Source organism: Jaculus jaculus, chromosome 3, assembly GCF_020740685.1.
Source record: "Jaculus jaculus isolate mJacJac1 chromosome 3, mJacJac1.mat.Y.cur, whole genome shotgun sequence".
NCBI lineage: Eukaryota > Metazoa > Chordata > Mammalia > Rodentia > Dipodidae > Jaculus > Jaculus jaculus.
This window is the reverse complement of record NC_059104.1, coordinates 51,344,384-51,369,768: the sequence shown is the minus strand read 5'-3', so window position 1 is coordinate 51,369,768 and position 25,385 is coordinate 51,344,384. Positions and strand designations below refer to the sequence as shown.

Genomic DNA, 25,385 nt, shown 5'->3' with positions numbered 1-25,385 from the left:
GCCTACAGCTCATAGAAAATAACAATAACATTTCTGATGTTTAAGAAGTACCCATAAAATATTATCCATCATATGATTAAATGTAATTTTTGACAGTTCTCATTTTTACTCTGAGGAAAGGATATAGCAAGGAATCTACTAGAGCTTAAAAAGCAACAATAGCAACATTTTAACTTTGCCTACATAAATATCCAGAGTAAACAACAGATTTTATAAATCAATATTATAAAAAAGGAAACCTATTTCCTTTTCTAGCTGAAATATCAAAAAATTCACAATAGGTTTTCTTAGTGAAGGAAAATATTAACATACAACTTCTTACCTTATAAAATAATCATTTCGAATCAACAAAAGATGCTGAAGGATAGAAATAAAATATCCCTCTGCTCGAGTTTCCTTAACTGTGCCCCATACCATATTGTAGACATCAGATGCTTCAGTAAGGTGGTTAAGGATCAAATGGACTAATGACACCCAAAACCTGATAGTTATAATAATAGGACACAAAATCTGCTTTTGAAATGTGCTGCATATCTGACCCAAATACAGCTGTCTAGGAATCACGGGTAAAATTCTGGATAGTAACTTGATGTCACTATTTCTTCACACCCCTTCTTTTTCTTTTCTTTTCTTTTTTTCTTTTTTGTTTGTTTGTTTGTTTGTCAAGATAGGGTCTCACTCTAGCCCAGGCTGACCTGGATGGAATTCACTATGGAGTCTCAGGGTGGCCTCGAACTGCAATCCTCCTACCTCTGCCTCCCAAGTGCTGGGATTAAAGGCGTGCGCCACCACACCCAGCTCGATACCCCTTAAAATCAACTACAACCAACATGAAAATGAGGTAGGAGCCGAGGGAGAAGGCAGCTGGTAGGAATAGCACAGATCTAAGGGTATCCTGGGCAAAACAGCTAGTGTAGGCATCATAAATCATGGGGAGTAACACTGAGAAGACAAATCTAGTGGGTGTCTCAAACAGCACAGATCCACAGAACTTATCAGGACCCTTCATGGAAATGAACCCATGCATTGGGAAGGGCCAGCCCATAAATTGAGGCTATGTGGTACCTAATGCTATAAAATGAGAGATGACAATATTTTATACCTATATAAAAAGTAGTTCAAACAATCATTTTGTTAACTGTAACATTCCATTTGCATGTATGTGTAATAAAAAAATTGCAAGCTAATAACACTTTTCTAATGCATATAGGTTTAATTTCATATAGTTTATATAGAAGAAAGTTTTCCATTTTATAGGGTATGGGTGATTATTTTGAATCCAGCAGATGTAGCAAGTCTTCTGATTAGGCCTCAGAACAAAAGGATATTCCAGCTCAGCTCTAATATCTTCCAGGCGATGGGAGAACTCAATCAAATCCTCTTCCTTATGTTCATCAAAGACTTTCAGCTGTATATCCAGACCATCATTCTTAATAAGCTTTAAGTTCTACAGGCATTAAATAGAAATTATGGTGAAGGATTTTGCTTTCAATTATGAAAAAAATTAATGAATGACATATAAACAATAAACCAAGCATTTAAACTGATTTATAGCATTTAAACATTTAAGTGTTAAATAATACTCAAATCTTATCATCTATATTTCAAAAATTGATTTTTGTACTCAAGGCTTTTCCCACAGATAAATTATGCTCAAGGGTAATTTATCTAAATTTCCCCCACTCAAGTACTCTTCTAATTTAAATATTAATGAGGAGACTGCAGGGCACTTACTGGCAATATCTCTTTCAATCCACAACGCATAAATTCATTTCTGATATGAAGCCTGAAGTCCAGATCATCAGGAGACGTAACAAGGGCATTTATGAGCTGCATACAAGCTACCTATAAGTTTACACAGACAGATTTAACCATAGCTGAAAATGAATTAATAAAATGACAAGAAATCAAGATCATGTTATAAGTATTATCAAATATTTTCTTTCATTGGAAAGCCTATTAAACTTATTAGTAAGGAAAGTGTTTTAATCAATAACATATTACAGAAGAATACAGCTTCAGAGATTTTTTTTTTCCTTTGGTTTTTCAAGGTAGGGTTTTACTCTGGCCCAGGCTGACCTGGAATTCACTGTGTAGTCTCAGGGTAGCCTCGAACTCATGGCGATCCTCCTACCTCTGCCTCCTGAGTGCTGGGATTAAAGGCCTGCACCATCACACCCGGCCACTGAATTATTTTTATATCTCACTTATTTTGAGGCTGATGGGAAGATCTAGGGAAGCATCACCACTGGTATCGCTCCAGAAAAGATCCACTTACCACAAATCAAAATCCTGTTTAATACCATTCCACAAACATACAATAGCAATTGAATAGACCCTTAATAAAAACTAAATATCAGTTAGTGTAGAATTGCAGCTAAAATAGAATAGTAATTTTCCATTCTTCCAATGAAATTCAAATTCCCAAAGTCCTCTAGTTCATCAGGGTCCTGAATCATAGTTGATGATATTACAAATAAAAATTATATAGTAAGGATTAAAGAATCAAGACCAGGAATTACTTTGCCAGAAATCTCTCTTACACTTTAGCAAAAATGCAAAAGTAGTGATCATGATGTTTACTAACAAAAAAATCAACTCTCTAGCTCACCAAATCCTATACTATATAAATTAAATGCCTCTTTAAAAAAAATCAGAAAATTTTCAGTTTAAGTTGAGCATTCCAAATTGCAAATTCTTGATTTTTAAATTCCTGAGTGAAATACACCTGCCATCATCAAAAATTCATACAAAAGAAGCAAAAGTGATTCGTTCTCTCTCTCAAGAAGCACAGTAATCTTTACTGTTGTTGATGGGTATTTTTCTGTGTCTACATTCTACCCCCAATCTAGCAAAACTACTGGACTACTGATCAATATGTTTAACCTCATGCTGTTCCCTAAATTGTCTTTTCTCCATCCCTTAAGGCAAGGTTTATATGAATTTAAAATGTTGTTTTTGGATTAAGTCACCAACAGGGGTCTCAGTTCCTGCTGGTTGAAATATATAGTAATTGTTATATTTGATATCTAAGCACTAAAATCTGACCAGCATGCCTCTACTGTCAAAACATAAGACTGTTTAAAGTAAAAATGGAAAAATATACTAAAAAGAGAGAAAGAAAACATACCTTTAAAAAATTAAAAACTTAAGCTGGGTGTGGCGGCACATGCCTTTAATCCCAGCACTCAAGAGGCAGAGGTAGGAGGATCACCATGAGTTCAAGGCCACCCTGAGACTCCATAGTGAATTCCAGGTCAGCCTGGGCCAAAGTGAGACCCTACCTCGAAAAACCAAAAAATAAATAAATAAATAAATAAAAACTTAAACTAGACAACCTTCCCAGTACCTAGTCATTCAGCTGTGGCCAGTTCATGTCAAAAAGTCAAGTTTAAAATATTCTTTCCCGTCCCTTGTCATTCCTCACTCTGTGCCCAAAACACTTTTTTTTTTTTTTTTGTCAAAAATACCATGTAATTTTCAAAGGTTTGGAAGTGTGCATGGGTGTATATACACATTTCTCTACATTCAGATAAATTAAATTAGGAATAGCCACCCAGGTTCTAGAAAAACGCAAATTAAGTAACTCTAAGAAAGCAGCAAAAAGAAGCAATACAAAAATTAAGAGAAAATACTGCTTTAGTGGAAAGCACATATTATAGACAACAGTGGCATAAAACTGGAGAGAAAAAAAGCAAAGGAAAATCCAAATTATTTCTGGGACGTGTTCACAAAGGTAATTCCAGGTAAAAGTAGGAAATGAAATTGAAATGAAGAAATTTTAAGTCTGTAAAATCCTTTCCCAATCTTAATGGTAATTTGCTATTAACAGGCCCTACAACCTTCTTCTTCACACGCGCACGCACTTGGTTTTACGAGGTAGAGTCTCCCTCTCTAGCCCAAGCTGACATGAACTTTACTATGTAGTCTCAGGGTGGCCTCAAGTTTATAGGTATCCTCCTACCTCTGCCTCCCTAGTGCTGGGATTAAAGCTATGCACTACCACGGCCAGCCTCTTCAGAGATTTATATAACACAAGAAAGACTGTAAATATAATAATGTACCAAAGCATACTAATTGTGTTTACCAATCAAAAAGTCTATAACCAAGATAAAGACCAAAGAGTTCAATGGAGACATGCAGACCTGCACATGGGGAGATACACAGAATTCATGGCAACATATGATCTCACACTAAGTTGGCCTATTAGCTATAGGTGCTGAGCCAGAATCTAGGCCACATTCAATGACAAAAGCTAGGGAAATGCAAAGGTAAAAGAAGTTGTCTGCACTAATGAAGATATTAATTACAAGCCTTAAAATATACTATGTACTATAAGAAATTTGCTTGTCATACAATATAGGAGTTGGCACACTAAGTGGGGGAAAACTACTTGATAAACACAGTAGTTCAAGGACTGACAATGGAAAGGTAAAGAAGGAGCCTGGTGAAGTCATAGACAAAGATGTACACATAGAAATCAACATGTCAACATGTTGAAAGAAAGGGGTCATTTCATTGAGGTTCCAGTAATTCAAATTTCATGAATAGTTTGTGAGGAACAAGTGAGTCAGAGAAATGAAGATGGAAGGGAGACAGGTGAGATTAGCAATAGCCTTGGTGTACCTAACCACAAAATGCAGATTCAAGAGGAAATGGAAAAAAATCACAAAAGACCTTATGCAAAGAAGAAACAGTAACTAAGTAAGTAAGTAATGGGTTCAGTTTAGTAAGCTACTGGAGAAGTAATTGTGTTTGGCAATGGGAGGACGTGTGAGAATATCTAAAATATTAACAAGGAAGAGTTGACAGAACTTGGTACATGAACTTGATGTCTGTTGCTCAGCAGGAAACAGAACTATTACAGAGAGGTCAACAAGCTTTAGAGAATAGAATATACCCTGCTTTCTTTTAAGTTCTTAACCTTCATTCATACAGTAATTGTGCTAACTTTTAAATTGTGTTTTAAATAGATATATTCAGAATTCAAATAGGATACAATGACCAAAACGAAAATAATTCACGCCAGGTTCAAGTAGTCAGTTTCTGTCATCAAAATTGGCTTCAAAATAACATATTTTTCATTCTTGAATGAGTTATAGAGAAAATCTAATATGTACAATGTCTTATATTTAATGCCTTCATGATATATTCATAATTTATTCAAATTCCAAAATATAAATAATGCTTTCAACTTCTGATTGAACATCTATATTAATAATCATTCATTAATTTATTTAAAAGTAGTAATTGAGGGGGAAAATAGCTCAGTGAATAAACAGGTTACATACACAAGTGTATCCCAGTTTGGATTTCCAGAGTTCAAGCAAAAGACTATGGCATCTGTAATCCCAACCATATCTATGGATAGGTAAGGAGGAAGGCGGGGAGAGAAGAATCTGCTGGAAGCTTGGCGGGTGATGAGGGGAGGGGGGATGGGCTGCAGCAAGCCCGGAAAACACAGCAGTGAACAAACCTGAGACCCTGCCTCTGAGTGAGAAGTGAAGCACATGACAGCTGGCCTCTGAGCCCCACACGTGCACTGTGGCACACGATCTCCAACTCACCCACAAAATGTGGTAATTGAATATCTTTGTTTTAAGAGCAACAAAACTCAAGAAAGATAAAAATACTTATCACATATAGGTAACTTCGAGATTGTGCTTAATACTCAAAAGATGTAACATATGATCTCTACTAACTCTGGATAAGGTAGAGAAATGGTGTCAGTGATATAACAAAAGCTACCCTCTCAGGAGCTGATAAGGTGAGATGATACAAACAAATCCTGCTCTCCTAACTGCACTATCTGCTCTGTCTTAGGGCAGTCGACATACATATTTCATTCCTTCCAGTCTAAATGGTGTCTACTATGTGTCAGGCACTGATCTTTGTGCTAAAGTACCAGCTCTAAAAAGTGAAAAGGGTTGGGAATGTACATGCACATCTGTAATCCCTACATGTGGAAGACTGGAGACTAAGACAGAGAATGGTTGACTTCAATGCCAGCCTGAGCTAGACAGCAAAATCCTACCTAAGAAAACAAAACAAAAACAGTCCAATGAAAAGAGGAGACAAGGCTGGCTCCAAGGTTGCCAACATGAGTGAGCATACCAGATGGAAAAGAACACAGAAACAGGTTATGGAAAAAAAAAAAAGAACAAGATCTTTTCTGTCCCTGCACCAGTATACTAGGAATAGAACCAAGGCTGCCACTCCATTATTGAGCTGCTCCCTTGCCCTCTTCTTACTTCTTTTTTTCTTCGTTCGCTGGGGAGAGATAGGGAAGAATAGGGTCTGGGAGAGGCAGGGTTGCCCTAGAAGACTTTGAACTTGTGACCCTCCCTTCCTCAGCCACTTGACTGGCTAACTTCGGAGATTTTAAGTCAGGAATACCTATCATGATCTGAATATTCTCCTCTTTACCCCAAATGCACTGTTACACAATACAGATATCACACCTTGACCTCAACTTAAAATAAATTTATATGAAGACATTTATCTTTAGGAATTACAGATCAAAGATTCAAATCTGATGTTGTGAAAAACAAAAAATATATACTCAACTCATTATTAAAAATTTCCTGAATACATAAAGGACCCTAAAGACTCTATTAGCAAATTGTTAGAGCTGATCAAAACCTACAGCAATGTAGCAGGATACAAAATAAATACACAGAAATCAGTAGCCTTCATATATGCTAACAACAAACACACAGAGGATGAAATCACAGAATCACTCCCATTCACAACTGCATCAAAAAAAAATAAAATACCTTGGAATAAGCCTAACCAAGGAAGTAAAGAATCTCTACAATGAGAACTTTAAAACACTCATGCAAGAAATTGCAGAAGACACTAGAAAGTGGAGAAACATCCCCTGTTCCTGGATTGGAAGAACCAATATTGTGAAAATGGCAATCTTACCTAAAGCAATCTACACATTTAATGCAATCCCTATCAAAATTCCAAAGGCTTTCTTCATGGACATAGAAAAAACAATCCAAAAATTCATTTGGAATCACAAAAAACCTCAAATATCTAAAATAATACTGAGCAACAAAAATGAGGCTGGTGGTATCACCATACCTGATTTTAACCTATACTACAGAGCCATAGTAACAAAAACAGCATGGTACTGGCACAAAAACAGACATGTAGATCAGTGGAACAGAACAGAGGACCCAGATGTAAGCACAAGTAGCTACAGCCACCTGATATTCGATAAAAAGGCCAAAAATACTAATGGGAGAAGAGACAGCCTCTTCAGCAAATGGTGTTTTGAAAACTGGATATATATCTGCAGAAGGATGAAAATAGATTCTTCTCTCTCGCCATGCACAAGAATTAAGTCCAAATGGATTAAAGACCTTAACATCAAACCTGAAACTCTGAAACTGCTAGAGGAAAAAGTAGGGGAAACCCTTCAACATATTGGTCTTGGCAAAGACTTTCTGAATACAACCCCAATTGCTCAGGCAATAAAACCACAGATTAATCACTGGGACCTCATGAAATTACAAAGATTTTGCACTGCAAAGGACACAGTGAAAAAAGCAAAGAGGCAACCTACAGAATGGGAAAAAATCTTCGCCTGCTATATATCTGATAGAGGATTAATTTCTAGGATATACAAAGAACTCAAAAAGTTAAATAATAAGGAATCAAACAAGCCAATCAAAAAATGGGCTATGGAGCTAAATAGAGCATTCTCAAAGGAAGAAATACGAATGGCATATAAGCATCTAAAAAAATGTTCTACGTCACTAGTCATCAGGGAAATGCAGATTAAAACTACATTGAGATTCCATCTCACTCCTGTCAGATTGGCCACCATCATGAAAACAAATGATCATAAGTGTTGGCAGGGATGTGGAAAAAAAGGAACCCTTCTACACTGCTGGTGGGAATGCAATCTGGTCCAGCCATTGTGGAAATCAGTGTGGAGGTTCCTAAAACAGCTAAAGATTGATCTACCATGTGACCCAGCTATAGCACTCCTAGGCATACATCCAAAGGACTCATCTCATTTCCTTAGAAGTACTGCTCAACCATGTTTATTGCTGCTCAATTTATAATAGCTGGGAAATGGAACCAGCCTAGATGTCCCTCAACAGATGAGTGGATAATGAAGATGTGGCACATTTATACAATGGAGTTCTACTCAGCGGTAAAGAAAAATGAAGTTATGAAATTTGCAGAAAAATGGATGGACCTGGAAAGGATTATACTAAGTGAGGTAACCCAGGCCCAGAAAGCCAAGCGCCACATGTTCTCTCTATGTGGATCCTAGCTACAGATGATTGGGCTTCTGCGTGAGAATGAAAATACTTAGTAGCAGAGGCCAGTAAGTTAAAAAGAAGACATAAAGGGAAGAGAAAGGAAGGGAGGAGGATACTTAATAGGATGATATTGTATATATTTAATTACAATGATTGTAATGGGGAGGTAATATGATGGAGAATGGAATTTCAAAGGGGAAGGTATGGAGGGGGTGGGGAGGGAGGGAATTACCATGGGATATATTTTATAATCATGGAAAATGTTAGTAAAAATTAAAAAATATTAAAAAAAATTTCCTGAGGCTGACGAGATGGCTTAGCAGTTAAAGCACTTGACTGCAAAGCCAAAGGACATGTGCTCAATTCTCCAGGACCCATGTGAGCCAGATGCACAAGGTAGCACATGGGTCGACTGGAAGCCCTGGCATGCCCATTCTCTCTATATATCTGCCTTTTTCTTTCTTTCTCTCTCTCTCTCTCTCTCTCAAATTAATTAATATATAAAAAAATAAGGACTGAGCCAGGCAGCATGAACTGACAGTGTAACAATTGCTACCAGTCATAAACTGGAAGATAATGGCATAGCAAGATAATAAAGTAATAAACAAAATCTCAAAAATTATATCAAAGGTGATCTTAAGAACAAAGAAATGACCATAGGAAAGTAGACATAGAAAGAGGTTATCAAAAGGACAGGACTATGTCACTATCTACAACATTGAATCAACAGACACTCCCTAACCTTGAAAACAAGTAAGGTTTCTTCATATGTGAATACACAGCATCTTACTTAGTTCCCTCTAGTACACAATTTATTGCTATCTCTCACTCTGCTCTGCACAAATATGAGAAAAAATAAACAATTTATTTGCTTTTAACCTTCGATTTCTGACTGCTTTGGACAAACATTAAGCATAAAATTTGAGGTACATTAACACTTGCAATGCCTGCGCCCTTTCAAAAGGCATGCTCAATTTCTTCAAATGCCCCCTGAACAATGACAGATATGCTGAAGGAATTTAGGACATGGTCTAAGGACTCTAGAGTCAACATGTTCATCCTAGATGTAAGAAGATGGCTCCGTAAGTAAAATAGTGGCTAGACTACATTGTAAGAAACTTAATAGCATCAAGAGTTACAACATGTTTGGAAGCAAGCACCAGTAAAAACTTGAAAAAAATTTTTTGATCGGAATCAGTGAGTGCTTACTTACTGTCTGGGCCTGGAAGACACAGTCTCGACTGCTATTCATCTTCCCTACCCCTTGGCAGAGAGCATCTGCCTCTCTCTCTGCACAATCAAACTTCACGTGTATCAAGTTAAAATGAGTAAATGATGTTTACAGGGAAACATTCTGTCTCCAGTGCAAATAAAGAACTCTAACGATTTTTAAATTATATATATTTGCATTAACTCAGAAAAAAATAACAAAACAGACAGCATAACGTACACAAACACAGAAACAGTAATGTGTGTCAGATTAAGGTTCTATAATTTTATTTATACTCCCAACTGAATGCTCTATAAATGACAAATATGGTAAGAGAACAAGTCAAAGCCTGAAAAATGCACGTGCCTCGTATGAAGGCAGGCAGAAATGAATTGCAGAACACATGGGGCTAGAATTTACATGATCCGGAATATGAAACACAAACTCAGATTTTTCAGATATATTTTTAGACATTCATGACCCCCCTGAGACATCATTAATTTCGTCTATATCTTGCCATACATTTTGTTGAAACTGCTAGTAATATGGTTTTTATATCAAATGTTAGGTAGTTTTAAATAATGAAGTATAAATTTCTTGAGGTCGGGAATATGGTTCCTTCACTTCTGTGTTTCTTACACCTGGCAGAGCTCAGTGCTCAAAAGTAACTGAATGATTAACTGGTGTATTACAAAAAGCTGCAGCCCTCTTTGAGGCATTAGTTAACTTTCGAGTGTTCCACTGGAACATTCCCAAAGACTGGCTACAATTCTTGTTAACGTTAACAATCAATTTCTCTTAGGTATGCTGCATATGATAATATGAGTTCATATAAAAATACTGCTTGGGGCTGGAGAGATGGCTTAGTAACTAAAGTTAATTATCTACAAAGCCTAAGGACACAGGTTCAATTCCACAGAGCCCACATAAGCCAGCTATACATGGTGGCACATGCATCTGGAATTTGCCTGCAGTGGCTGAAGGTCCTATCGTGGCCATTCTTCCCCCCTCCCCCGCCATCAGCTCTTTCTGTCTCTCTCAAATAAATAAGTAAATAAAAGGAATATTGCTTCACTACATTTTAGTCTATTAGTACAAAAACATATTAATTTCCATAACATTTTAATGCTTGATATTTTACTTGATTCAGGTTTATATATTAATCCCACTAATGCAAACCTCAATAATAGTAACTAAACTAGAGAGTAGTTAAGAAAAACTGGTCATTGCATCTTTTTAGGATGCCCCAACAACAAGCCTAAGGATAAAGTCTCTACTAACACGCTTCACTGTTCAGTCCTCATAACATGTTAGAACAACACATTTGAAAACAAAAATAACCAGTTTGGGGGGGAGGGACAAAATAAAGAAGAAATAGGAAATCAAGATATGGACATTATAGGAAGACTTCATTTAGTTTATGGTAAAATAAAGCATGGGTGAACATCACACAAACTTGACTGAGAACAAAAACACACATATCACTTATTTCAATGTTTTTTCTAATGATTAAATCTCAAGGAAGAATTCCATTTTAAATACTTTAATTAAGCTAAACTATATAGCAGATGAAGTACTTGATTTTGAAATTCTTTTGTGGTTTTTCTTTTTCATTTACTGAGCTAGAAATGAAATGAGGCCCAACCAAAGTTTTTAAAGAACTGAGTGAAATTCAAACAGATTTCTTTCTTTCTTTTTTTAAGTTAAGGAGAGATTAAATTATCTTGGCAGCAGACATAAAAATGCAGCTCTTAAGCTGGGTGTGGTGGTGCACTCCTTTAATCCCAGCACTTGGGAGGCAGTAGTAGGAGGATCACCATGAGTTCAAGGCCACCCTGAAACTACTATGTAGTGAGTTCCAGGTCAGCTTGGGCTAGACTGAAACCCAACCTTGAAAAACCAAAAGTAAATAAAATGCAGCTCTTGGGTTGCAGACATGGCTTGGTGGTTAAGGTGCTTGTCTGCAAAGCAAAAGGACCCAAGTTCAATTCCACAATACCCACATAAGTCAGATGACAAGGTGGTGCTTGCATCTGGAGTTTGTTTTGTAGCAGCTAAAGGCCCTGGTGCACCCATATTCTTCCCCCCGCCCCTCTCTCTAACAAACAAATAAAAATGAGTAATAATTTTTTTAATGCAGCTCTTGATATTTGACCACAGGGAGCAAAATGACAAAAAGCTCCAGCTACTGATTTGAAACCCATGGAAGCATCTGAGCAGAAGACAAGCTCTTCACAGCCTTCCGAAGCAGATGCATGCATGAGTGCAGGAAGTAAGCAGACAGAGGGAACAACTTTCCCATCTTTGTTCTGAAGGACTTCCCTACAGCTGACATTTCCTCAACACCTCAGTCAGGGTGAGACCAACATTGAATTTGACAGACCTCTGAGCCTTCTCCATCACCTTTCAGATTCCCTTACAGGCAATGCCCTGAAGCCCTGCACATCCAATCTTGTGCCTTTCAAAAGACCCAGACTAATATAGCCTTGGTTCATAGAGCAAGTTTCAACAAAACTATCATTTTCAAATGATCTAATTCTTAAGTATTAAAATTCAATACTTTTTTATATTAAGAGAATGTATTCTCTTCTGTTGGAGGGTTCTATATATGACCACCCTCTGCACTTTCATATGTTATGACAATGTATATTAAGATAATGTGTATAATATAAAACTAAATACATTTGTAGTTGTTTTCCTTTAGTAAGAGGAGTTTCAGAAACACCTAATTTTTGGACTAAAATGCTGTCCTTTGCTTTGGAAAATATGTTCTGTAATAGAGAAATGTTCACCATAGAAATCATATATACATATGTAAACACAAATACACACAGACACAAATATACACATATATATACTGTTGTCCATGAGTGTGTCAAGTTATGACGATAAGTCTAGAAACCCTCCAAATATGCTACTTAGCAGCACACATTGATCTAATGCCTCTGACTTGTATACTTCAAATAGCAAATTATGTTATGTACACTTTACCACAATCAAAATAAATTTGAGGAACAACAATTACAAGATGTTAATTATTTTAGAAAATCGTGGGTAGTCCACAGAAGTGTGGCACAGCCAGTAGTGACCAGTATCTAAAATTACAGTAAATCAAAGCTTTCAAACTAGGGTTGGGTAAACAGAAGGATTCATGTCTGTCATAAGTGAGCAAGCTCAGAGCCTTTCAATGCTACAGACTCCCAGCAAAACAGCACACATGCATTTTCTTTATAACAGAACATACAAGTTTACTTACAATCAGCCGAATAGTTTTTTCAAAGCCAGCTATATTCAACTATAATCAGCCACCTGTATCTTGGCAAGTCTCTTAAGTTGAATTAAGCACATGATCTCTACATCTGTCAATGGACAATGTTGCAGCAGGCCTCCCACCACTGCACCTCTATTCACTTATCATCAAATGAAGCAAATGAGCAGTAGTTAAAAATAAATTATCTTGGGCTGGAAAAATGGCTTACCAGTTAAAGTGCTTGTCTCCAAAGACAAGGGACCTAAAATAGATTCCCCAGGACCCATGTAAGCCAGATACACAAGGTGGTACATGCATCTGGAGTTTGTGTACACAGGCTACAGGCCCTGGCATGCCCATTCTCTCTCTCTCCTCTCTCTGTATCTATCTCAGATAAATAAATAATGTTTTTAAAATTATCTCTACAAATATTTTAAATTATCTCTACAAAGCAGCTTTATTTGTAACAACCAAAAATGAAAGAGACTCAAGTGTCTGACAACTTAAGACTGATTAGAGTGTGGTACAATCTTGCAATTTATTATTATCATTTATTTCATTATCAAGTAATAATAAAAAATTAACAACTGGGGTTGGAAAGATTGTTCAGTAGGTAAAAGCAGGACAACCTGAATTCAATCAGCAGAATCCATATAAAGCTGGATGGACATTATGAGCATCTGTTATCTAGCACATTACTGCAAGAAGGAAGGCAGACAGGAGAATACCTGAAAACTCAAAGACCAACTAGCAACAAGAGACAGAGACCCCTGCTTTAAAGAAGGTGGAAGGCAAGGACCAACACCTGGGGTTATCCTCTGACTTCAAACATGCTCACATGCACACACAGATGTTTTTTGATTTTTTTTTATTTTTTATTTATTTTTTTTTTTGGTTTTCCAAGGTAGGGTCTCACTCTAGCCCAGGCTGACCTGGAATTCACTATGGAGTCCAAGGGTGGCCTCAAACTCAAGGCGATCCTCCTACCTTTGCCTCCTGAGAGCTGGAATTAAAGGCGTGCGCCACCCCACCCGGCATGCACACACAGATTTCAAAAAGTAAAATACTGATACATATTTTAATATGGATGAACCTTGAAAATACTATTCTCAGTGAATGACTAGGCACAAGAACCTAATACTGCATGACTGTACTTATGCAAAGTGTTTGGAATAGGCAAATTCAGAGAGACAAGAGTTGGTCAAGAATGGCCTGGGGTTGGAGACAATGGAGGAATAATAGGATTACAGCTAAAGGGTGAGGGCTTCTTCTGAGGGCACTGAAAATGCTAAAATTGATTTGTGGCTAGGGGTGCATATCTGGCTATAACAACAACAACAACAAAAAAAAAGACTAGATAGGTAAATGACACAATGTGGATTTCATACAAATAAAACTTTAAAAACTCACCCCCAAAATATCAAAATTTTAAATACATATAAATTTTCTTAATTTCATAAAGTCTTAAACAGGAGATGTAGGACCAGATGAAAAAGAAACTAGCACCAACACCAAGTGATGAAAGACTGGGTAGATGAGGGGAATCACAAAGAATTAGAGGTAAAGGCATGAAAAGTAAAGAGATGGGACAGGGAGAAAGAGATAAAGGACAAGAAGACATAGTACAAGAGAAAGAAAAGAAGACACAGATGAAAGTAAAAACAGAAGAGGACGTAGGAATGAAAAGAATCCCAGTAGGTACATGTGTCCCCCGCCCTCACACAGTCCTAAATAAGCACTCAGTGTCATACCTGCAACCTGCCTACTGTCAGCAAAGGTAAACCCAAAAACAACTGCCCGATAACAAACCACTAGCAGCTCTGTCATATGATGTTTGCCTTTTAATTGTAACAATGCTGTTAAATGATAAGATTCTGCTTTTCCTATCATACCTAGAAACAAATAAACCAAATGGCCAAGCTCCATACAGACCTTCTTAAAAATTTTAAAGCTGGGGCTGGAGGGATGGCTTAGTGGTTAAGGTGTTGGCCTGCAAAGCCAAAGGACCCAGGTTTGATTTCCCAGAACCCACGTAAGCCAGATGCACAAGGGGACACATGTGTCTAGAGTTCATTTGCAATGGCTGGAGGCCCTGGTGTGCCCATTCTTTCTCTCTCTCTCTCTCTCTCTCTCTCCCTTTCTCTATCTAAAACATAAATAATAATTTTTTTAAAAAATTTAAGCTGTAATTTGTGACATATTAATATTTTTACATAGAATTTAATTTTTCTTTTTTTAATTTTTTTTTTTAATAAGAGAGCAGTTGGTTTCTTTTTTATTTATTTGAGAGGGACAGACACAGATAGAAAGACAGAGGGAGAGAGAGAGAATGGGCACGTCAGGGCTTCCAGCCTCTGCAAACGAACTCCAGACGCATGCGCCCCCTTGTGCATCTGGCTAACGTGGGACCTGGGGAACCGAGCCTCGAACCGGGGTCCTTAGGCTTCACAGGCAAGCGCTTAATCACTAAGCCATCTCTCCAGCCCTAATATTTTATTTTTATTTACTTATTTGAGAGAGAAAGAGAGAATGGGCATGTCAGGGCCTTCAGCCAGTGCAAATGAACTCCAGATGCATGTGCCACCATGTGTATCTGGCTAGCATGAGTCCTGTGGAATTAAACCTGGGTCCTTTGGCTTTGCAGGCAATTGCCTTAACTGCTAAGCAATCCTTCCAGCCCAAAATTAATTTTTCTTTATGGTCATTAGCATACTGGCTTCTAAACACTGTACCTCATTAGATCATCCAGGAATCTTGGTAAAATTCCCAAAGAACAAGTCACAACTAGGCAGGACTACGAAATGATGAAGGTCTAGAAATGGGACTTGGGATCAGTATTCTTTTCAAAATGATCAAGTTTACCGGCAGGCATGGGAGTATACACCAAGAATTACAACACCTTCTGGGGAAGGGCAGATAAATTAGAATTGCCAGAAGTTCAAGGCCAGCCTGGTCTAGACAGCAAGTTCCAGGGCTCAATAAATTCAGAAGAACTATACTTTGTATATTTTATTTGTTGAAATAGAAAATAAATAAGTACTATTCTTCTATAGACTAAAATGATGAGGGCTAGAGCTTCATTGTTACTTACATGGACTCAACTTTTCCTCATCAAAACTACAATAAAGACTAACAAAAGAAGTAATCCATAGTAATATTGTGATATGTTTTATAAGGAAATCTAGTAAGTTTACTGCAGAAAAGGTTACCTAAAGAAGGAATCATAGGTGTTGGTCAAGAAGTATTTGGAAGATAAATTATGACAATAAAACTGTAATTCTATGAGTTCCTTAAAAGCATGTTCCAAAAGAATGCTAAAGAGCAAGCAGAGCATCATAATATGTGTACATATAAAGCTAGAACCAAAACTTAGGAAAAAATACATATGACATGCCAGTTAAAACTACATTATAAAGTGACCAGGCGTGGTGGTGCATGCCTTTAATCTCAGCACTTGGGAGGCAGAGGTACGAGGATCACTGTGAAGATTACACACTAAATTCCAGGTTAGCCTGGGCTACAAAGTGAGACCTTACCTCGGGGGCGGAATGGGGGGGGGGGGGACTAGGTTATAAAGACATGAAACCTACTTGCAGTTGTACTGAGTTGTGCCGAAGACCTTCCACAATAGGAGAAAACCTGTCAATTTTTCTTTCTTCTCCAGCTGAAGTTAAAGCTTCTAAAACTTCTTCAAGGCTATTGGAAATTTGGTGTCCATTAATTAAATTGCACGGTGCAAGTAACAAAACTGTTAAAAATAAAACTACTAAAAGTAAAACTATCCTGCCAAATGAGAGGTAATGCCTAAGCAACCAGTGACATTTCAGAAGTAGCTAACTGACACCACACAGGGAGGGACAGTGTACTCTGAGGTATGGCCCACCCCCCACCAAAGACTGGCTGGTGCATTCATGACCCAAAACAACTACTGATAATCCCACTAAGAAGGGCCCTCTGTAATGGATATGATAGAGTGTATAACCTAATGAACATGAGCACTCAGTTTCTGCATGGAGACTGTAGTACTACATGTTATTTACATCACTTTTACTCTCACTCTGAAGTCAAGAAATGATATAGAAATGAGATGGAAAATGACTAAGAAGGTAAAGAAAAAAAAGGAAGAGGGAAATGACTTTAAAAGGGGAAGATGGAAGGGGACGGAAAATAGTAGAGAAGAGAGGAAGGAAAATATGTGAAGGAAAAAAAAAAAGGAAGACTCCAAAAGGAAATAGGAAGAAACGATAGACAAAAACAAGAGGAGAATAGGGACATTAGAGGAAGAGATAAAAATATCATAAGAAAAATACAGAGGGCAAGTTGGGAAGTGAGAGCTAACAAAGATGCACATTTCAAGACACAAACAATACATATCAGATCCCACACAGGCACACAAAGTTTATACAACCTTTTTAAATTGGGAAAGTACTAAAGTTAGATTCATGGCTTGATATGAGTGAGACCACAGCTCATTTAGCTAGGCCTCTTCTATGGACACATACAAGGGCACAAAAAGGGCAGGTTTTGAGTAGTGGTAGGAATCTCCAAATACAGGCCCATTAGATGTGTCAATCCCAAATGCAGCCACAACTGGCCCTCCCAAGGCCAGCTTTCAAATGAACACAGGAGGTGTCACTTAAAGGGTACAGCCTAGAGTGACACTGCAAAAGCACAACAGAGCCTGGGGTTGATCATGAGAGCTCACCGGCTGCACTGTTGTCAGAGAAGAGCCTAGATCCCAGGCACAGGTGGCAGGCAGTTCTGCATCAGGTAAATGTGACCTGGCTGTGTTTTAGTTATGCTGGTTTCTTGCTACTCACTAATTCTCCTTTGGTTAAATCTAAGGCTCATTTCCAGTGCCTTAAGGATAAATTTAGAGTCACTGGACTTTTGATCTGTTCCTCCTAGCAATGGACATATTGATGAAATCTCCTTCCCTGGTGTTCGCCATTACATCTCTTAATATTTTTATTTTTATTTCTTTGGCAGAGAGAGAGAGAGAATGGGTGCACCAGGGCTTCCTATCACTGCAAATGAACTCCAGACATGTGTGCCCTCTTGTGCATTTGGCTAACATGGGTCCTGGGGAATCGAACCTGGGTCTTTTGGTTTTGCAGGCAAATGCCTTAACTGCTAAGCCAGCCCTCCAGTCTACCACCATTACATCCCTATTCTGTCCTAAATGAAAAGTTTATATTGTGTGTGTGTGTGTGTGCTTTTATGAAGGGCTATGCATGACCCATAGTTAAAGTAATTCTATCAAAAGCTAGGCAAAAAGCAAAACCCACTTGTCTATAGTCACCCTACATTTGCAATTTTTATTAGGATTTCAGTTTAAAGTAGTTTAAAACAAACAAGATAATGAAATCAGTCACTCATTGGGCCCATAACTAATAAATTAAGGGAATTAGTGCTCAATCATTTTTATTAAGCCAATAAGAAATATCAATTATATTCAAAAATAGAAGAGGCAGTATTGAATAAATTAAACTTACTCAATTTATCATATACACAGAGATAAAGTAGAAACAACTCACATGCTTTCCTCCCCTACAATGCAAACTGCAGAAAGGAGCTTGACCACATCTGTCATCATACTGGGATGCTTGGGGTCCATGGCTTTGGCCAACAAGGAAAGACTCCGCTCTTCACTCATAATTCTTTCCAAGCCATACTATAATAGTTTGAATATCAAAAGTTAGATATTAGGAGTTAGTTCGATAACTGAGGCAGAATTTTTAGATATAACTAAATAACAAAATATATTTTTATTAAAAAAAAACATGAAAATAGATATACATACTTTAACATCCATAAAAAAAAAAAAATCACAAGTATTCATGTCATGAACTATGATACTCTACCAAATGCAGAGAACCTGTGGAGAAAAGGGTGATTATCCAACAGGGATAAACAACATGAATAGCTAGGTATTAAATCAGATATACCAAAGACAAGTGACCCTTCTACTGGGAAGAAGGTTGGTAAAAGCACCACAGGTAAAAACAGAAGAGCCTTCTCCAAAAGAAGCATGATGTGAACCAAATTATATGTAAATATGTGTTGTTATCTTGATATTAGTGAAACTACTCTCAAAAAGCTAATCCATGGGCTAGAAAGATGGCCTAGTGGTTAAGGCACTGCTGTGGGAAGCCAAAGAACCCAGGCTCGATTCCCCAGGACCCATGTAAGCCAGATGCACAAGGCAGTACCTGCATCTGGTTTGTTAGCAGTAGGAAAAAGCCTCAGTATGCCCATTCTCGCTCTCTCTCTCTCTTCCCCTCCCTCCTTCTCTCTCACAAGTAAATAAAATTAAATAATAAAAAAAGGTTTTTAAAAAGCTAATCCAGTATATCAAAATATTATCACTTAACCAAGCACACAATGCATGAATCATGGGTGAGTTCCCTCACTTTTATTTCCCTAGTATTGGAAATTCACCCATATTTCATAATTCTAGCACATCTCAATCCACAATAGATACATTTCAAGTGGTCAAAACCCACATGTGGCTACCACAATGCATAGTACATTCCTGAATGTGAGCACGTGGTTCATAAATGGGCAAGGATACAGGAGAGTTTAGGAAGAAATCATGAAGGAACTGCCACAACATACAAATGTATTTTAATCTGAATATTTATCATCAGAAAATCAGTAAATTGTAAACATACCCATATATAAATGGGATGAAATGGAATAAGGATAAATTTTTATTTATTTATTTATTTATTTATTTATTTATTTATTTATTTATTTATTTATAAGCACAGATAGACAAAGAGAGAGACTGGGCATGCCAGGACTTCCAGCCACTGCAAACAAACTCCAGATACGTGCATGAGTTTGTGCATCTGGTTTTACATGGATACTGGGGAATCAGGCTTTGCAAGTAAGCACCTTAATCACTGAACCATCTCTCTAATCCCAAGAATAAAGTTAATTTGTACTATCATAATGTCATATGCAAAGAGAAGGTAAGGACCCTATGTTAATGGCATACTGTGCTAAGGATGTGTGGATCTCATGGGCACAACAACAATCTGTAGAAGTATGGGGACACATAGGAAGAACTGAAGCAAGAAAACAATCCCTTTTACCATCATGTAACTCAGAATCCTTCTAAATGGTGAGAACTAGTGGATCAAGTAGCAACCGAAAAATAAAGGCAGCCTTAAACCCAATTATTAACCACCTAACTGTGGCTCAAAAATAGTGTTATAGATATCAAAGTCAAAGCATTAAAAAGCTTAGACCCAAACACTGTGCTATGAGACCCTCTAAATAACGTGATAATCTTCTGTATGGCATTTATGAAAAAAAAAAAAAAATCATGGACTGGAAAGATGGATTAGCAGTTAAGGTGCTTGTCTGTAAAGGCTAAGGACTCATGTTTAACTCTCCAGGTCCCACATAATCCATACACACAAAGTGATGCAAGCACACAAGTTTGCACATGTGCATAAGCACCTGCACAAACGCTCGCGCGTGCTCTCTCTCTCTCTCTCTCTCTCTCTCTCTCTTTCTCTCATTAAAAAAACAAAAAAACAAAAAAAGGCAGGCGTGGTGGCACATGCCTTTAATCCCAGCACTCAGGAGGCAGAGGTAGGAGCATCGCCATGAGTTCAAGGCCATCCTGAGACAACAGAGTGAATTCCAGGTCAGCCTGGGCTACAGTAAAACCCTACGTCCACAAAAAAAAAAAAAAAAAAAAAAATCACATTGTGCCACAATGCCACATCTGCTTGAAAACATTAACTAAAGAACATAGGCGACATAGGAGATGTACATGCAAGCAAGCCAAGGGTCAGGTGAGGACTGTTGGGAAGACTATTCTCTCATTAGCACTAGGAGAAAGTTTTAAAAGACACAGCTAAAGTGATCAGAAAACACTCATTTTCCTGATGTTCTGGCCTATTTCATAACTTAAAAATAGAGAATGAAAAGCTCATATAGAGCCAAAAATCACATTATGCCTTGACAATCATTCCAGGAAATTGTCAGCAGCTTATAAAGCACCACTAGACTGAGTTAAGTTGGGCAATGATTTCCATGTCCCAGAGTTGGCTCTGCCCTAATAAACCTGGGGACTGTCTCCACTATTTCCCTTTCACTTCTTGCCCTGCCAGCTGTGCTTACAGTGCCTGCCTTTCTGAATCAGACCGTGTGCTTCCTCAGCCTCTCCAGAAGGCTCTCTGTGATTTACTCCAGGCAGCACAACCTACCCTATCTGCTAGGCCTCTGGTCCTATGGAGTGTGAAGACTACATTAAGAGTATTCTTAGATTCATGGTTTGTATGCCCATCCCGTGACACCAGAAGGCCACTGCAGGCATCATCCATTCATTTTCCTAATATAAAAATGTATTTTATGAGTGGAAAGAGGCCAAGCTACTAGATCCCCATATCTGCAATTACATATGAAACTGCTATGTATCTGTATAAAATTATTTATACAATCACTTATAAAACAAACAAAAAATAGTAGTTTTATGTGAAAAAGTCAACTTACCAGTGCTAGCATCAAACTGCATTAATAAAGGCTATGTAAGTGAGAGAGGTATGATAAATTCTGGAACATCTAAGCAGATAACTTTCCTGAATGCCCAAGACCCACTACAGGTAATATGATAACCGGCCTATTCTGCAAGGAACAATGCCAGGCTCTAAAGCATTCCACAAGGAGGCCTATTATTACCTAACAGACAGAATGTCAGGCTACGGAAGATAGTGTTAGCTTCACACTAAATCCCTAGACAGTTAGTCCAACACACCAACAGCCTACATGACTACTACACAATGCAGTACGGGGGTCAATCCCAGTAGCAGAGGGAGCATGAGAAAAAGTTCTGACTTTCATGAGCCCCAAGACTTACTTATGGGCATATACTCAAAAAGTTAAATTCAAATTGATTATCCTTTGTCCCTTATTACCTTTATTTTTATTCTAAGAATTCAAAATTTTATTGTTTATAAAATGCTAAGTCCAGTTTAATATTATAAGAAAGTCTTTCATAGGTTATCATATTTGCATATATTAAAATTATAATTACTTTCTATAACTAATAAGGTATTTTTTAATCCTTAAATTCTATATTTTCATTATTCAAGAAAAGCAAAGACTCCCCAGTAATGTCTGGAAAATTTTATACTTATAGATATGATTAAATGGAGTTTAATAAAAGCTATCAAAGTAAAAGAATAAAAATAAACTTCCAAAGAGGCTTGGGGAAGTAACTTGACTAAAAATTTTACATATGAAGGTAACAGTTCAGACACTAAAATCCAAGAGGGGGAGGGGATATGATGGAGAGTGGAGTTTCAAAGGGAAAGTAGAGGGAGAGAGGGAATTACCATGGAATAATGTTTACAATCATGAAAGTTGTAAATAAAAAAAATACAAATCCCTAGAGTGAGGATTTTGTGGTTAAGGTGCTTGCCTTCGAAGCCTAACAGGATCAATTCACCAGTACCCATATAAGCCAGATGAACAAGGTGACACATGTGTCTGGAGTTCATTTGCAATGGCTGAAGGCTGTGACACGACAATTTTCTCTCTATTTGGTTCTTTCTCTCTCCCCATCTCTCAAATACACAAATAAATAATATTGTAAAATATGAATCCCTAAGTTTTAATTTTTTAGTCTTAAGTGACAATATCAAATACAAAGACAATATTTTATGGCTGTACGTATTCAAGCTATCAGAAATAAAATCAATTAAAAATATAAACTATTCTTCCCTACATTTGCACTAAAACTAAGTAATAATATTATTTTCTATGTGCTAATTCACTTTAAATACTATATTCTTCTCAAATTCAAATTATGGCACATATGCCCTTTAATTTGAAAGACTTTCCTAACTTTCTTTTCCTCTCAGCCTTTGGGCACTAGTGAGGTTTTCCCTTTGCTTGTACTTACTTTAGAAAAAAAGAGTAAAGACATTCTAAAATTCTTCTTACACTTTAAAAAGGGTATATAAAAACTACTTCATAAATCTCATTCTCAAAGAATACTAAGATCAATATATATATAGAAAGAATTTGGGAACTTACATATCAGATATATTTCTTAAAAATCATTTCTGAGGGCTGGAGAGATGGCTTAGCAGTCAAGCGCTTGCCTGTGAAGCCTAAGGACCTCCGTTCAAGGGATTCCACAGGACCCATGTTAGCCAGATGTACAAGGGGGCACACGTGTCTGGAGCTCCTTTGCAACGGCTAGAGGTCCTGGTATGCCCATTCTCTCTCCCTCTATCTGCCTTTCTCTCTTGGTCTGTCGCTCTCAAATAAATAAATGAAAATAAACAAAAAAATAAACTTAACAAAATCATTTCTGATTGCAGAGGGCAAAAAGAAAAAAAATCTCATGGGCTAAAAATAAAAAGCTTAGCCAGGTATGATGGTGCACGCCTTTAATCCCAGCACTCAGGAGGCAGAGGTTGGAAGATCACCATGAGTTCAAGGCTGCCCTGAGACTACATAGTGAATTCCACAGTGAGACCCTACCTCGAAAAGCCAAAAAAAAAAGAAAAGAAAAAGAAAAGAGGAAGGGAGAGGTAAGAAAAAAAAAGGCTTAACTCCAGAAAACTTTTTACAAATGCTGATGATAGAATTAACAATTTAAATACTAGCCTTTAGGAATTTAAACCTCTTAAAGCTTATTTAAAAAGAAATGGACAAAATAGTTAACATTAATATTGTTCAAAAATATACACATAATTTTTCTGTACAAGAAAAATCCTCACAACACCACAGGTAAGTAACCCTGATACCCAACAGCAACTTAAATGTGCATGTTACTTCACACTGGGGAGGAAAATAAGCCTAGATGAAGGTAAAGAAACAGCAGAAGATGCTGTGAACTATAGCAATTAATGATGTACGGTGGTGGGCACTGTTGGACAAATACAACTGTAGGAAAGACTTAAAAGATTCTTGCTTGTAATGCACCATCTAAAATACGCAAATCCTACAAACACTATGCTTTGCTTACCTTTAATATGGACTGAATTCTGGAACCTTCTCATAACTGATCATATTAATTTTATTATATTTTTATATTCCTAGACAATAAGAAGCAAGTTTCTCCCAGTTGAATATCTGGCAATGTATGTTATTGCAGACTATGTTTAATAATTATGTATTAATTTAAATCTAGTTTATTTTGTACTTTTGAAAATTAAAAAAGACAATAAGGAGAAAGACAAAGAGAATTCATGTATTGATGAGTCAAATATCAGGACAATGTCCCTTCATTCCCAAGTTTCTTCTATTACAAGACAGTTTATTTTATGAAAAACTAAAATCTAGTCCAGTATTTTCCCATGATACACTGAACAGCACAAAGCAATACATTGTGTTAATACAAGTGAAATCCTATATTATGAAACATTCATATGGAGAATTTGTGATGGAAAAATACCCATTCCCTACAACATACCTGAGTATTCATCAGGGCCTTCAGACACTGTACGACTTTGTGTTGATTCTTCTTCACAACTTTATATTGGCTGCATTAACATAAAAATGTGTCAGAACTACAGGTAGACACACGAATACATAGCTTAATTAAAAATTATTAATAATACTTACATTTTCTCACTAGTCAGTTTTTCTAAAATGTCTAGTAATAATCCAAGTCCTTCATGTCCAAAACTTTCCACCCAACTGAAAAACAAAATTAGTTATAAAGATCAATACCTACTAATAGAAAAAAAACATAAAAACAACATATACCTCTATTTTATACTTCTTATACTCATATCAACTTTAATAGAATAACCAAGCACAATATTATCCATGATTCATAATATTAGTAGTAAAAGAAGTACAAAGATGGCACAGTGATGATGTGTTAATGTGGCTTGCACGAGCTGTGAAAGCTCACTGTGTCTACCTCTCCCATGCTCCATAGTCAAGTGACAGCATGTGGGTAACTTGTAGTCATCAATGGAAACTCAACTATTTGTAGCCAAAAAAAGAAAAAATTCATGAATCCAAACATTGTTCACCCCACCGCCCCTCTACTTGCATCTGCCTATAAAGCATTCCCATCATGCTACAGAAGAAGGCTAAGGTTAGATCATTTGAAAACTAAGAAATTGGGCAAGTGAGTGAACTACGGAAAGACGATACAGGACAATGTTAAGATTATTGAAAAATAAACAGACACAATGAAAAAGGATGTTTTAGGAAAACTCACAAACTACTAAATTACACTTGTATAAGTATTACAAATGTCCAAGATTCCATTTTTAGCAACAAACAAAAAACACTCCGTTTTCTGAATGAGAATTTTCATCTTGAAAATATGAACTAATGTTCCCAGAAGAATGCTGCATCTACAAAACCTACTTCCAGCAAGGCTGAATGGACTGATAAAATTCCAGTAGTCACAGAGAAAAGGAATGTTACAAGTTACCTTGGGCTCCCAATAGGCATTTATTGCCCACCTTGTTATCTGACCTTACATCCTGATCACTATCATTTGATCCTTTTAGGAATGTACTAAAAGCCCACCAGTTTCCACCAACCCAGCGGCTAAGAATGCACTCGGATAGCGTCTGAAGCCTATGATGGACATTTCCCCTCTTTGCTGTAAGCTGCCTACCTGATGGTCAGCCAATGTATTTGAAAAGTG

At 37.1% G+C, this 25,385-nt stretch overlaps 1 protein-coding gene across 4 annotated transcripts in view; it reads right to left on the bottom strand.

Moving 5' to 3' along the window:
• Diaph3 (diaphanous related formin 3) overlaps positions 1 to 25,385 on the bottom strand; it is a 530,142-nt gene that overhangs the window by 326,253 nt on the left and 178,504 nt on the right. For all 4 annotated transcript variants that reach the window (XM_045145419.1, XM_004651009.2, XM_045145418.1 and 1 more), the window contains 7 exons: positions 24,338 to 24,412; positions 24,186 to 24,255; positions 18,280 to 18,416; positions 16,333 to 16,438; positions 1,735 to 1,845; positions 1,329 to 1,447; positions 323 to 439 (listed from right to left, as the gene is read on the bottom strand). In XM_045145419.1, the coding sequence (XP_045001354.1) occupies positions 323 to 439; positions 1,329 to 1,447; positions 1,735 to 1,845; positions 16,333 to 16,438; positions 18,280 to 18,416; positions 24,186 to 24,255; positions 24,338 to 24,412 (735 nt within the window). The remainder of the gene's footprint in view (positions 1 to 322; positions 440 to 1,328; positions 1,448 to 1,734; positions 1,846 to 16,332; positions 16,439 to 18,279; positions 18,417 to 24,185; positions 24,256 to 24,337; positions 24,413 to 25,385) is intronic.